This window comes from Rhinolophus hipposideros (genome assembly GCF_964194185.1).
Source record: "Rhinolophus hipposideros genome assembly, chromosome: 18".
NCBI lineage: Eukaryota > Metazoa > Chordata > Mammalia > Chiroptera > Rhinolophidae > Rhinolophus > Rhinolophus hipposideros.
In genome coordinates, this window is record NC_138064.1 from 4526896 (window position 1) to 4542629 (window position 15734).

Sequence of the window (15734 nt, forward strand, 5' to 3'; positions counted from 1 at the left end):
TGCTGTCTGTACCTGACTGTAAAATGCATCAAAACCAAGACAAAACAAACAGTAAAATGCTGATCTATAAGGATGTTCAGCAGACCATTCTCTCAGCTTTTCTATACACTTAGGAGTCTTCACAATAAAATCTGAGGACAAAACGCTAACGGCTTTGTCAGGCTCGTGTCCCCGGGCTTATTGCTCTTGATTCCGTTGAATTTGTCTTTCTATTTGCACAAGGTGGAGCCAATCACTTTTTGAATGAATGAATGAAAGCACAAGTACAGTCTTTTTGAAATTATTTTTTCTGTGATGAAATAGCTAAACTTACATGGCACCTGTTCCTTTTCCACTGACACAGGTTCTTTTCTCACAGGTTTAATAATACAAATTCTTTGGTTCAGCTGGGAGAAACTTACCAGCTGATATCCTTGATGATTTAAAATGAAAGCCACTGTTACTGTTCCCATCCCTCTGTATACTGAAGTGTGCTGCAGCCCTAAGTTCTAGTTGACCCTGTTCACCTGGCTGGCACAAAGGTCATATAACCTGTACGTGTGGCTACCTCCACCACAGTCAATCCGTTAGGCTGAAATTTAGAGACCATAGTCTGTCAGCGAGGAAAGCAGTTTGTGTTCCAAGGTGTGCCAACTGAAAGGTCACGCGCTGTTGACAAAACCCTGTGCCCATATCGGTGGTGGCACCCTTTAGGACCTGAGGATTGGGAAACCAATCTGGACCCATCGGCATGCATTGCCGCCAACTGTGTACAACTGTTCCCACTTGAGGCTGCCATCAAAGCAGCCCATGGTCCTGGGAGAAAGCAGCCCAGAGGTGTTAGGTCAGCCCAGTGTTACGCTTGGAAGAATTATGGAATGAGCCACGCTGCCCCCGGGGCCGGTAGATAGGGACTTCATCTTGTCTACTTTCCTGGTTCCCATGTGACCGTTCTCTCTGCCATCGAATTTGAATGAGACCACAAAATGGGAGAAGAGGGAAATCCCCATAGAATCAAAAAGGAGGTGAAGATTGCTTCATATCTAATGCTGGTGTGAATGCTTTGCATTGTTATGTATTGTCTGAACGTGTGCTCTCTGCTTTCTGACACCGAAAGACAAGGGCCAATCGTCAGATGATGCTCTTCAGAACAATTTCCATAGAGGGAGAACAAAGGAGCCTGTATCACAGCAACGTCAAGTAGAAAGAGTTCCCGAAGAAAGTACCTGCCTATTGACTTTGGCCTTGTCTGTGTGCCCAGCCACCTGCTTACTGATTGCAGTCGTGCAGACGGGGAAGGACCCGGCCAGTTCTGAATCTCACCTCCAAAGCCAGAGGCCATATTTCTTCACTCTGATGATAATTTTGGTTCAAAGTATAGTCCCTTAACAAGCTCTCTGCTTCAAAAGCCCCAAACCTCTTTGTTTTGTTATGCCTGCCTAAACATGCCTTTAAAGAGCTGGGTCTGTAAATATGACTATATTATAATCCTTGGCTTTTAAACACAGACTGCTACCAAGGGTATTTCCAGAGTCTACCTTTGTCCCCTAATTTAATTTTTTTTTTTTTGGATTGAGTCTGATACCTTAGAACATTAGGGAGTTGGGTATGCTCAGGTTGTGTACCAGCAGGGGACGCAAAGCAATTGAAACTCCACCTGTGTGGGGTGGATTTGCACGGAGTGTGGATACACAGGAGGACGTGTTGCATGCTCAGTTGCTGAGCGTGTTTTTAAATGTACGTTTTCATTTTGCTATTTGCTAAATCTTATATAATTAGACCTTTGGTTTATCCTTTGAGGCACTCGTTTAGAAGAATATTTTTAATCTCCAGCCAGCCGGGTTCTAATTTACCTTCTCGTCATTGATTTTAGGTTATACAATGTAGTCAGAATATATTGCCCAGTGTATATTGCGTTCATAAATATTCTTTAGACACACATGTGACAGGCTGTCTGTTTGCAAAGTAAAAAGTTTATTACATAGTTATTAACTCAGCATTGTAATTATATTATTTATATGCCTCGTGATGTGTGTTTTTTGCCTACTAAAGCTCTTACAGACTATTTTATCTTAAAGATTGTCATAGACTTCCATCTGTTTCCCTTTGAATCTGTAACATTTTTAAACAAGTCCATGCGCTGCAGGGATGAACTGCACCTTATAGACACTGAAACTTTTTTTTTGTCACGTTTGCCTTAAATGACCTTTGACCAGATTTAACATTGTAAAAGCCCACCGTGTTAGTTGAAGTTTGTGAATATTGTTTGTTTTAGTTTTGCCACTTTACTTGGCATTTCATGTGATATCTCTCTCTCTCTCTCTCTCTCTCTCTCTCTCTCTCTCTCTCTCTCTCTCTCTCTCTCTCTTCCAGTTTGTCAAGGTACAAATAACAAGCTTACCCAGCTGGGCACTTATGAAGACCACTTCCTGAGCCTCCAAAGAATGCTTAATAACTGTGAGGTGGTCCTCGGGAACTTGGAAATTACTTACATGCAAAGGAATTATGACCTTTCCTTCTTAAAGGTTAGTTCAATGAATGGGATTGTCTTACCCAAACGTTATAGAAGTAAATATAAGTAAATAAAGGCCTTGGTAGACTTTCTGTGGATGTGTATTTGCTTTTGCTGTGGCAATTCAAGTCCTAGGGAACCACAGATGCAAGTTTATAAGAAAGCCACTTTCCCAGATAGTGTCAAGTTATCAAAGAATATCAAAGAGAAACAGGCGAGGCTGGCCTTCCACTATCATCACAGACACTGATATGAATCATTTAACCATTGCTTCAGCTGTGGTATCGTGGAATACTGGCTCTACATTTTGCAAAAGCTCTGCTTTGTAGCATCTGCCCATTTCCTTGGTGTAAATGCTCCCACCATCATTGATTTCCAGCTACAAGGAGTTTCACAACCAGTTCACAAAATTCCAGAATATTTTGCAGTAGGCTCTAGCCAGCTCTGAAGCCCTCAGGGTTTGATGGTAGTTGAAGTTTGGATTGGATTGGCCTACCTCTGGTGTGTGTGTGTGTGTGTGTGTGTGTGTGTGTGTGTGTGTGTGTGTGTGTGGTTTCAGTGAGGAAGCAGGCAAGACAGACACAAAATAAATTAATAAAGTATTTGCGTTTTCATCTGAGTGTGTTGACCACCAGGCAAAATGAGAGTCACGGCATTCCTAAATAGTGCTCATTGCCCTTCATTCCCGCCAGCAGGCTGGAGAGACACAAGGGCAGGAATCGCCATGAATCCCATCACCTCCCGTACCCTCAGCTGTAACCATCTGCGTGCTTTACGTTTGTCAGTCACTCCAGTGCATGGTTCAGTTAGGTGTCCTGGGCTCTCTGGACCCATTTTAGACCTTGCCTTCCCAAGCTCCTCAAAAGAGAAATAACATGTTCACCTTTTGTCTCCTAGACCATCCAGGAGGTTGCCGGCTACGTCCTCATTGCCCTCAACGTAGTGGAGAGGATTCCTTTGGAAAACCTGCAGATCATCCGAGGAAATGTGCTCTTTGAAAACACCCATGCCTTATCAGTCTTATCCAACTACGGTGCAAACAAAACAGGACTGAGGGAGCTGCCCATGAGAAACTTACAGGGTGAGAGGCCGGGGCCCGGGGGGCTGAATGTGTAAACGCAGACAGACACTTGGTGGAGATTCAGCGAACCTGTCACTTTTCTCAGTTCCCCTCGGAGAAGACTTTTACTCATCAAGTACAAATGTATTGCGTGCCAGCCAGGTGCAAGATACAGCACATGAAAGTTCCCAAAAAGATGGAAAACAATGAGATGGGAGGGAAGACATAAGCCACGTACTGGTTCTCTGGTGTCCACAGAAAAATATCCAGTGAGTTAGTAGGAAATGAGAACGGTTCTGGGAAAAAGAGAGTATGACCAGACAACCTGGAGTGGAAAGCAGACTTTGGGTGTCTAGGGAGTGAATAAACTACCAGCCTTATTACCTGACCTCAGGTGTAAGGGACATACATTAAAAATCAACCCCTGTTTGAAACCATGTTCAGAGTAAGGAGACGGAAGGTATTACAGGACAGTTTGAATTGAATTCTTGTGACTGGAACATGTGTGACAGTCGTGTGGAAGGAAATATGGAAGATGATAAAAGAGATGGGAAGTTGATATTTTTTTTAAATTGAAGATAACAGTGACTGTGCCCTCGCTCTATGGCCAGTGCAGTGCCAGGCATGTTAAACGGGTCACTTCATTTAGTGCCACAACCTTCCTTTGAAGCCGGTGTGACACTGTGCCATTTTACAAATAAAGAAATGGTGGCAAAGGAACCTTCCAAAGGTCCCAAACTAGTTAGAAAAGTAAATCTCTGTCCTCAGAGCCCTCACCCTTCCCGTGTGATGTGCAATTCTGAATGACTGTGGGTAAGTCACATAGGACCTATTTCTGTTGTTGGTATTGGGGTTGTATAAATTCAAATTAATGTTATTAAATAATTCTTTTATGTAGATTATTTAATATTAGTTACATACTGTTATTGATAATTAACCCAGTGCCTGTCACAAAGTGAGCAGTCATTAAGTGTTGAAAGTAAAAATTAAAGGATGACTGCCTCTGGATACCTCTTTCTCTTCTGAGCTGCCAGGCGGGGTACCTGCATCCTCCAGCACTTTTCCTTCTCACAGGTGCTGAAGGCAGGTGCTCTGTAAAGCCCCACCTCAACCTTCCTCCTACACTGCCTTTCTTGCTATCTTGGTCCGTTGTCCTAATTGTCACAGTGGTCTTGACATCCCTATTCTGTATTTCCAGTTCTGACCTCTTGTCAGAGTCTCATCCACTTGACTGTGGCTCCGCCCCAAGTGAATATTGTCACTTGATTATCCTGCTGTCATCTCTGACTTCACATCCAAAGCTCCACAGTTCGGCCCTTTCTGACCTCCCAGCCTGCCTCTGTGATTCCTTTATTCTCCACCATGCACTGAAGAACCTGCCCACCATTCCAGCATCTGTGCCTCTGCCCTGACTCTGGCTTCTTCAAGGCCCCGGTACCCTCCCTGCGTTTTCCTCTACAGGCCGCGCCTGTCAGCCTCCCTGGAAATGTCATTCTTTCCAGCAGCCTCAGAGATCTCCCTGGGGAGAACCATTCATTTTCCATGTTTGTGCCTTGTGCATGTGGTACATGCATTCCCTGCCTGCGGGTGGGTGGGCCCTATTTATGTATCTGTCTTTAAATTACAGACAGTCGTAGGACCATTGCAAGGATTAACACAGATAATGCGTATAAATCAACTAGCACAGTGCCTCACCCCGCCGTGTGCCGTGGCCTTCTGTGGGCGTGAGCTCGGTCACTGTGTGTTCTTTCTGTCTCCCCATCCATGTCCGGTCTTAGAAGCCAACATGTCTGATTCCTGTTTGCAGACCCCACACAGAACTTGCTACAGTATTTTGTGCATCTAAGTCATTCAGTAAAAGTTACATTTCACGTCATTGATACAATGCTCTCCCTTTTCTCTGGCTTGATGTTTTTTTCGTTGTTTTATCACCCTTTATTTTTCATGTCCTATCACTTGTTCCTTTGAAAGAATCGTTCCGTCTTCTATGTCCTTTGCATTCCTGCGTCTGCCCTGTCTCTTCATCACACATACAGATCCTTCGTGCCTCACGTCACTCGCGTACCCGTCCCAGCATTACCACCATCTCCTGGCATTCCCAGCCCACCATGCTAGTGATGGCCTCCACCCTTCCTGCCCCATCGACCCCTTCAGATATCGACATCATATGGTCATTCCAGTGCAGCCTGGATCGGCCTCCCAGGAAACACAAACTCACTAAATGCCACGTCCCCCAACTCAAGCATTTACCTTCCTTCCTCCCTATATTTCTACATTCTGGTCATTCTGGTCAAAGGCCCAATGCAGGGGAGAACTGAACTCCTCCACACACTACCTTCAACTCATGTTCCATCTGCCCCACAGAAGTTCTGTGGGGGGTCTCGCTTGTACACTCGCACCTTTTTAGCTGAGTTCAACGTGTAAAGAAATGCATGCCTGCTTCGCGAGAGCTTGGAAGGGATGGCAGTTGTGCTCACTCGGGTTCCTTCCTCACACAGAAATCCTGCAAGGCGCTGTGCGATTCAACAATAATCCTGTCCTCTGCAACACGGACACCATCCAGTGGTCAGACATTGTCGACAGCAGTTTTCTGAGCAATATGTCGATGGACTTTCAGAACCAACTGGACAGCTGTAAGTATTCCACAAGCGTCCCTGCTGCCTCCAGCTCCTCGGCTGGGGCCGGAGCTGTAGAGTGGTGGGGTGGCGGGAGAGAAGGCCAAGTTACGAGAGAGCACATTCATCTAAAACAAAGAATAGTAAACAAAGGATCTGCCCACTAGAGGAGACCTGCTGAAGGCAGAGTTATAGGCAGACCTTGAATTCACTGGTTGGCAAATGTTTTCCTCTGTGACAGAAAGGTACCATTAAGCATTTTTAAGTTTTTTCCTTTTATAAGCTTCTCACGTGCTTGTAATAGAAATTTGAAAAATATGGGGACGTATAGGTAACATATAAAAATAACATGACAGCTCTATACAGACACAATCACTTTGAACATTTCTATGTATGACTTTTGCTCTTTCCCTTCTGCTTCTTTCTCTCTGGTCTCTCTTCCTTTGCAACGTACAGCCTCATCCATTCAGGCTTCAGCCTCGCCGTCTTTCATCAGCCTCACATTCATGCCCTCCACCGCTGTGGGTGATTGTCAAAACTGTCTGTCATATTCACGGGGTGTCCTGGTCCAACAATCACTTGGTGTATCATCAGCTCTTGCTCTTGACATCTATTGTACATTCTTCCAGAGACTAAATTCTTCTGATTGGGGGAGACTTGGGGACACAGAGCAACGTCTTCAGGTTATTGTGTCTTTGCAGTGAAAGATAGTGGCAAGGCTGCTCGCTTTTTAACAAATTTGGTGGTCAGCCTGACCTCTACCTACCAATAGAACACTTTGGTCTTCAGATTTCTCGATGTCAATGAAAACTAAATGCAACTAATGAGATTAAATGCTGTTGTAGCTGTAATTTGTAGTTGACCATCATTTATAAAAACTGCAAAAATTGACTGATCAATGTTTTCAGACAGTAGCTTGCAAATTAATAGCTGAGGTTTTAGGTAATCAACAATGTGATACACCCTGTGGACATTTCCCCCTTTGTGCCACATCTGTGCCTCTCTCTGGCTAGAGTCCAGGAGTTTACAGTTGCAGGAGCCCAACTCCGCAGGACGACTCACCCATCCAGTCACTCACGATGGGACATAGCAAAAGTGTAGCGGGTGTATGCCTACCCCTGCAGGTTAGATAGTCAATATTATTGTGGGAGATGCTGGAAAATTCACCAGGCCTGAGCAGGTTTGAAATCTGAACCCTGGAGTTCAGTAAAATCTCAGTTTTTGTGGCCTGTGACAAGTCCAGCATCACTGCCTCAGTTTCCACAGATGAAATGTAAATAAAAGCAGTTTGTGGTTCATCTTTTTTTTTCTTATGAGAGTCTTTTAAATCATCTTACAAACCAACCAGCTGAACAAACAGAGAATAAGAAATTAGAAAGTTGTTCCTCGTTCCTAAAATGTTACTTTGCTTAGGGTCTTAGAAAGGGGGCCATTAGTTTCTTGTCATTTGTTCCCTTTCTCTAAGATAATGAATTTAACTATTACTCTTATATTTTAGGCCAAAAGTGTGACCCAAGTTGTCCCAATGGAAGCTGCTGGGGAGCAGGAAAGGAAAACTGTCAGAAACGTAAGTCAGTGAGCAGAGTTTCAGATAAATCTGTGGCCACCTCCTCCCCCTTACACTTAGTTGCTTATGTTGATTTTCCCTTTGAAGACTCCAAAAAGCATTCTTGACTGTAAGGCCGGATGTTAGCTGTCTGTCCTGTGAATGACAGTCCTGCAAATAAATCTCCCTGCCAGCGGTTAATCCAGTGTGGGCTATTTGGGGCACTTCAGCCTGTCATAAGTAAGTGAAAGCCAGCAGCCTATATACCAGTCATTCTCTCTGAACACTGTTTGGCAGGTTTTCCTGGAAATGGAAGACTTGTCTGTGTTACCTGAGTCACTATACGTCTTGTTTCCTCACCCTTCCCCACCTTTGATACCCACCTACATAGAAGCATAAGTCACTTTTTTCAAGAGGGTTTGTTTTTTTCCTTCAGGAATCCTAGTGTAGGAGCATGGATGTCTGGGGACAGGTCAGCCTAAAAGCTGACCATCTGTCCTTAACAGATCATCTGTTATGTGACATGACTGTGACATCCCTTTGAACACTACTTCCTGGCATGCATTTCTGCTGTTCGTATGTGCTTTCTGTGTTACCCCAGAACTCAGTTCTAACCAGTATCTAATATTTAGCCGGCCTAGAAGTCTAGGCTTGATCTAGTCAGTGCTCCTAAGTGATTAAAAATAAATGGGGGGGGAGGGGGAAACAGAGGCGCGATAGAGAAAAATTGTGATTCGATTGACTCTGTCAGATTGTGACGGTTTGGGGACTTTCACAAGCCTCAGAATCACTAAATCCATCCTTCTGTTCACTTTTTCATCCACTGTTTGCAAGTGCTTTGCAAGGTCCCCGGGAATGACGTTTCCATCGTCCCTGCTCTTCAGCTCACAAGTGCCCTTTGCTCCTTTGCAGTGACCAAACTCATCTGCGCCCAGCAGTGTTCAGGACGCTGTCGTGGCAAGTCCCCCAGCGACTGCTGCCACAACCAGTGTGCAGCCGGCTGCACGGGGCCCCGGGAGAGCGACTGCCTGGTAAGACCCGCTTCCCGCAGCCTCCACGCCATGACCCGGGTGGGGCCTGCAGGCGCTGGGCGCTGCCCCCGACCACCACTGTGCGGGGCTTCTCTGCCCCAGGGTCTAGAGGAGCTCCCTGTGGTTGCAATGTATCGATTAGCGTTTGCAGTAGCAGCAGCAAGGATTTTGTCCTTTGCCAGGTAACAAAGCACCTTTTATTGTCCTGCCTTCACCACTTACTTTGTGACCTTCGGCAAATTCTGGGACGGCTCTGTGCCTCGGTTTCCTCCTCTGACAATGGTGGATAATGGAGTACCTATCTGTTAAGTGGTCTAAATGGAATAATGCATGTGGCATTCCTCACGAGGCCCTGGGCATAGAATGAGCGTGAACACGAGTCACTTCTCAGTGATGTTTGCTGGGGCAGCAGCTGCGTCCTCACACCATTTGTGGTTTCACTTAATTCTCACTACAAACCTAGGGACTTGACACTGTAAGGGCCACTGAAATAGACATAGAGATGTTAAGACCCGCCCAGCACCACGCACATCTTGAGTGGCACGGCTGGGACTCCGTTTGGACCTCATGCACCACTTCTGCTCTTTCTACCAGAGCCCAGATGCCTCCTCCCCTGCCCCCCAAAGGGTCTTGAAGTGCTCACTTTTGTCCTGTTTCTGTAGAAAGCTCTAGCAAAAGCCTTGCTCGCCACGTGGGCTATGGATACCACACGTAGGCTGAACCTTGATTGTGAGACTCCAGGGCTGGCAGATGTGAGTCCTGGAGTCAGGACCGAGTGTGACGAGACCCTCGTCGCTTCCAGACAAGGAGGCCCACCTGAGGTGGAATCCGAAAGACTGGTTTCAGAGACGGGGAGGTTTTTAAATTCCAAAGGCTGCACCTGGCCCAGGATTTTGGCTCAGCTGATCTGGGCTGATTCTGAGGGTCAGCTTAAGGGGAAATACGGCATGCAATTCTTCAAGCCACCACTGTCTTTGGTCTGGTCCTTTCTGCATGCCACCCTTCCTCGGCAAGGTTTTCTGCAGTGTGGCAATAAATTTTAAAACGTATCCTCCAGCGTTCTTTGTAAAGGAATCCAGTATAAATGGAGTTTAACAATAATGTCCCTTCCTAGGGACACAGTTACCACCCTAGTGTAAGAACTCCTTTCATTTTGTCAGTTGAGAAAGAGATGTATTTTCGTATCATCATAATCCAGAGTATCATAGCTGGGAGAGTATATTTAGGAAAAACCATGCTTTTAAGAGAAAGGTCTTTCAACTGTATTGAAAGTACTTTTGTAGATTTTTCAGCTCTACCTGAACAGCTGAACATTAAGAACTGTTACCTGAGCTTTCTGACGGAATCAGAACAGTGCTGAGTGTCCCTGATCAACTTGACCAGCACGTGTCGTCCCTCCTGTGACAAGTGTTACACTAAACATCAAAGGTTTTTCAAAATAAGAGGCAACAAGCATTTATTTGAGATCAAAAGCAAGAATAGCTGTTGGGGACGCATGATTCAGGCAGAAGCCCAAAGGGTGTTCCCATTAGGAGACAAAGGCAAGGGATATTCATGAGAAAGGGAAGGGAGGGCAGTTGCATTCACGGAAGGAAGGATTTCTATTGGTGCCGATAACAACATCGTGACACTCATTCTAAACAGCGTTTTTAATTTTCAGCCCAGTAGTTATAATATCTATTTGTTTTCTTTGCAAACAGTTCTTTGGGGCACAATGTTGCTAAAGGACCAGTCAAAGGTTATTTTGCCCCGTTTGAACATCCTGAAGGTTTGAGGCATGAGACGTGCAGGGCAGTTCCTCTGGGCGGCAGCTCTGATTCCATTTTAAAGTGTTCCCTTTCATATTCTTTCTTACACAGGTCTGCCGCAGGTTCCGAGATGAAGCCACATGCAAGGACACTTGCCCACCACTCATGCTCTACAACCCCACCACCTACCAGATGGACGTCAACTCAGAGGGAAAATACAGCTTTGGCGCCACCTGTGTGAAGAAATGCCCCCGTGAGTGCATCGTCTAGGAAACCCTTTATTTATCAGGCAGATTTGCTGTTTTGTCTCCTGCTGGAATCCATGAGCCCCTGTCTCCAGTAGTCTTTGTGTTTGCCTCATTGTCAGGCATATAACTAGGGGCCTATCCTATCCAATATGCATGTGAGGGATAGGTCGCTGCCCCAGGTGTCAGGTGATGGCTGCTGTCTTTCGTTCATTAGCATTTCTATTGCGATGGTGGCCAGGACAGGAAACACACCTGTTGTGCAGCCCCCAGAACTGAGGTCCTGCTCTGTTAGTCCAGAATATTCAGCCCTCTCATTGGCACACACACCATGGCCATTGGACCCTTTCACTGTTTGGCTCTTGTACCAAGCAGGTATTTAATAGACCTAAATTAGAGAGTATGTCACAAGACCTGCCTCGTTTAGTGGTTGCAATTCTGGTGAAAGTTGTGCCCTGGAGGGGAGTTTTGTTTGTTCTTTTAATTCTTTGGGCTGTGTTTTGCACCTTTGTATATGCAGTCTATTGGCGGCTACTGTGTTTATGGAAATGGCGACACGAATTATTTCCTAGTAGAGAAAGCATAGTGTTGTCTAATTAAAGAAACCCATCTTGATTTCTAGGATGGGAGATTAAGGAAAAAAATTCTAAGAGCAGTTTCAAGGGGTGATTTGCCCTAGCAGTTGTGTGGGGATGATAATCTTAAAATTCTGTGCAGAAAAAATAACACACAGGTCTAATAATAAGCTGTTGTAAGGTGAACGACAAGCTAAGATAAAGAAAAACTGTCACAGTGATGACACAGATGTAATCTCTGAAAGAGTGCTTAATGTGTAGAGTTTTGAAATCCACAGGAGAACACTTAGAGCCTAAGAGAGCTAAAGCAAACAACTCACAGAAGACAATGGCCTGGGACGATGTTTGAAGATCTACTTGAGGTGGTCAAAACAGGAGCATAGACACCTGCTGAAGAATATTAATGTTTGTGTTAATATTAACACACATTAGTTCAAGGGTGAGGGGAGGCTTGACACAAAACCAGGTGGTCCACCAGGCGAGAGGGGACCACGCAAGTGAGGTGTCAGCCCCAGAAATCAAATGCAACCTGAAATGTACCTGCATGAGTGAAAGAGTGTCTTTGTTTAGGTTCATGGACCGGTTTCCCCAAAAATAAGACCTATCTGGGCCATCAGCTGTAACGCGTCTTTTGGAGCAAAAATTAAATAAGATCTGGTATTATTATTATGTTATGTTATATTATGTTGTGTTGTGTTATGTTATACTATATAAGACCGGATCTTATAGTAAAATAAGACCCGGTCTTATATTAATTTTTGCTCCAAAAGATGCTTTAGACCTGAATGTCCGGCTAGGTCTTATTTTTGGGGAAACACAGTATTTTTAATAAACATTCAAGCTTTAACCATAAGTCCTGGAGGTAAACCTTACAGAAAAACGTGAGCTGCAAAGAAGTGTTTTAAACTTGAGAGCGAGCACAGTGTTTTTTTTCCTCTCTTGCACATCTGTTTCCCGCCAGTGATGAAACATCTTTGTTTCTCCATATCATGGTCTGGAAAGCTATGAAAACTCTTGAACTCAAATCCTTTTCAATTTGCAGCCTTTCATTCTTTGTCCTTGAAATAAACAAAGCCAGAGGCTCATGGGCCCTTTTCATCAGCCCCGTTACAGGACATGAGACCCAGCCACACCTGGTACTGCTTTCACCACCTTCCTTTTGTTGTCTCTCCCCCAGGGAACTATGTGGTGACAGACCACGGGTCGTGTGTCCGTGCCTGCAGCTCTGACAGCTACGAGGTGGAGGAAGATGGAGTCCGCAAATGTAAAAAGTGCGAAGGGCCTTGTCGCAAAGGTAGGAGCCTGGGCCTTCTTGGGATAGGCTTTCCTCTGGTCTGACGTTGGGTTCTCTGGACCCCACCAGGCCCCCTCAGCCTTCACTTAGCACAGATTTGAGTAAATCTCTTGCTTCGGGCTCAGAAATTTGTTCCTTCCTTTATATTATGCCCTGTTCTTGGAATATTCCCCTGGTCAATTTATCCCTGTTTATCCTTCACTTCATGTTTTATTCTGAACATTTTCAAACACCCCCAAATGGTGCAATAATTATACAATGAACATCCTTGTGTCCTTCCAATAAATTAACCAGTTTTTAATATCTTGCCGCATTGCTTTCACTCTCTCCAAGTTTGTGTTTATATATGTGTGCGTATGTGTATGGGTACAAGCGTACACGTGTATGTGTGGTTCTTTTCTGAACTGTGTGATGATTACAGGTATTATCACATTTCACTCTTACATATGCCAGCCTAGTTTCCTGCAAACGGGGACATTCTCTCAGGTAACACAGGACAGTTTCACACTCATCCCGAGTTGAACATCGACTCAATACTACTTTACAGTATTAATTTAAACTTCTCTCTGCTCTCCCAAGCTGTTTTTCAATCCAGAATCCAGTCAAGGCTTGTGGATTTCATTTGGATGTCCTGTCTCTGTACTCTTCATTAATTAAGAACCATTTCTCAGCATACCCCATCCCACCCCTGTTTCCTTTTCTCTTCTGTGACCTGATGTTGTGAAGAGGGGCATTTGAGATGGAAATTCAGGAGTGGATATAAATTAACAAACGAGCTCAGAGTTCAGGAAAGGGTATTTGAGACTGACGTAGCAATAGGACACAGATCAAAGCATTTGATTGAAGTAAACACCATGGAAGAAAACCAGGTGAATTATCTGATAAAAGTTATTCCAGTATTTCCTGGGATGTAATATCAGGCAGCCATTAAAAATCATGTATGTGAAAGTCTTTAATGATAGGACAAAAGTTCACGGCGTAATAAGTAGAAAAAAACACACAAAATACTAACTACGTATCTAGTGTGATATAATCGTGGAATTTTCTGAAATACTAACGGTAAATAATGGAATTGCTGGTAACTTTGTTCCTCTTTATTCTGTTCTCAGCATTTTCTTAAATGAACGCATCTTACTCATAATTTTAAAAAACTATGTGTAATTTTTCTTTGAGGAGAAGACGAAACTGCAACCCAGGTTAGGACGATGGAAAGGTGGTGAAGGCTGAATCACGGAAATAGCAGTGGGAGCCGTGCACAGCCCAGCACCCACGGCAGCGGGTGGCCTGCACTGTGTGGACAGGAAACAGTGTTGTTAAGAGCCATTAGACTGGGAAATAATGAGGAGAGCGCAGTGCAGGGAGGACAGTAACGGCGTCTCCGTCTCTAACTCCTGCAACCCCAAAGCCCGCCACGGCTCCTGGTACCTAGCGGGCTCTCCATCACTGTCGAGTGAATGAATGATGGCCTGGCGATGACAGGTCTCACGGCTATACCTCCTTTCCTGCTCTCTGCCTGTGGAACCCTAGCTTAATCCAACACATGTGAATGGAATAAACATCTCCTTTCTCTTCACAGTTTGCAACGGAATAGGAATTGGTGAATTTAAGGACACTCTTTCCATAAACGCTACAAATATCAAGCACTTCAAAAATTGCACTGCCATCAGTGGGGACCTTCACATCCTCCCGGTGGCGTTTAAGGGGTAAGTGCGTGCCAGACGGAGTTACCAGCGTAGGTCGAGAAAACCAAAGTGTGCTTTGTCCACGGTACAGTGTCAATCACTCACCATGCTGTTACTTGTTTCAGTGACTCCTTCACACATACGCCACCCCTGGATCCGAAGGAACTGGATATTCTAAAAACTGTGAAGGAAATCACAGGTGAGTGCTGTAGACGCATCATCAGAACATCAGTGGGAAATCTGTCTTTTCTAGAGAGAACTTTTAGACTCATTTTCTTCTCTTTGGCATACAAACATTTCTTCTGACGTGCTACCGTTAACGAGTAATTAGTGCTTTGCTAGTTTTCAAAAATGCAATTTCCCCTGCCTGTGACGGGTGAGCACTATGAGCAACGACTCGGGTCCTTCCCGACTGTGTGTGAACGTGGCTAGCGCCTGCCTCCCAGCCCAGGCCAGCCGTCCAGACGGCCCTTGGGGGACGAAGCAGGTAAAACAGTGGGGGGCAGCAGGGCTGGCAAGCCTCTTGGACGAGACTTCACATCCCTGGTCTTCACTGACAGGTCTCAGGTCCATGACTGCCCTCAGAGCCCCCACGTCCTTCATCCCTAAAAAGGGAACAATTTGACCCCAATAACAAGATTGGTTTCTGGATTGGAACTAAAGAAGGAAAATAGGCAAATCTCCTTGTGTGCAAAAACAGCTCAATACACGGCCATTTCATCACTATCAAGCAGGAAGCTGTTTGGAGGAACCCAGTACAGAGCCCAGTGAGGCCATCGGGGCTGTAGCACACGGGACAGCCTGTTTGGTGGGGGTTGGGGGGTGGGAACTCCATGGGGGATGCAGGATGCCCACTGTGCAGTTGTCCTTGGCTTGCATGTATGTGTGTGTGTGTACATACTCGGTGACGATGACAAGAAGAGTCAAATGTTCGCACTTCCTGCTCATGCTACAGTCTCCTGAGAATCCTCTAATAATGTATCATACAAAAAAGAAATTTCTAAGTGTGTGTCTGAACCTTCCTTCTGCCCCACAGGGTTTTTGCTGATTCAGGCCTGGCCAGAAAACAGAACTGACCTTCACGCTTTCGAGAACCTGGAGATTATCCGAGGCAGGACAAAGCAACAGTGAGTTGACCCCATCCAGAGCCTGGCAGATTCTTTCTAAGACTTTTATTTTGAAATAAGACGTACAGAAGTCTTGCAAAGATGCCACAGGGAGTTCACCAGATGTCCCCTCGTGTTCACATCTTACGTAAGCGTGGGACAAGTATCAAAATGGAGAAATCAGCGTTGGCACAGCACTGTTTCACTAAAACTACAGACTTTATTTGGATTTTGCCAGCTTTTCTGTGAACGCCTTCTTCTGTCTCCGTGTCCAATCCAGCATCACACACGGCATTTACATCCCCTTAGTCCCTTGCAATCTATAACTGTCCCTATTCCTT

General features: G+C 45.1%; 1 protein-coding gene across 2 annotated transcripts in view; it reads left to right on the forward strand.

Moving 5' to 3' along the window:
* Positions 1–15734, forward strand: part of EGFR (epidermal growth factor receptor) — a 162004-nt gene that overhangs the window by 107865 nt on the left and 38405 nt on the right. For both annotated transcript variants that reach the window (XM_081079262.1, XM_081079263.1), the window contains exons 2-11: positions 2353–2504; positions 3389–3572; positions 6050–6184; positions 7665–7733; positions 8625–8743; positions 10603–10744; positions 12489–12605; positions 14182–14308; positions 14413–14486; positions 15324–15414. In XM_081079262.1, coding sequence (XP_080935388.1) covers positions 2353–2504; positions 3389–3572; positions 6050–6184; positions 7665–7733; positions 8625–8743; positions 10603–10744; positions 12489–12605; positions 14182–14308; positions 14413–14486; positions 15324–15414 — 1210 coding nt within the window. The remainder of the gene's footprint in view (positions 1–2352; positions 2505–3388; positions 3573–6049; positions 6185–7664; positions 7734–8624; positions 8744–10602; positions 10745–12488; positions 12606–14181; positions 14309–14412; positions 14487–15323; positions 15415–15734) is intronic.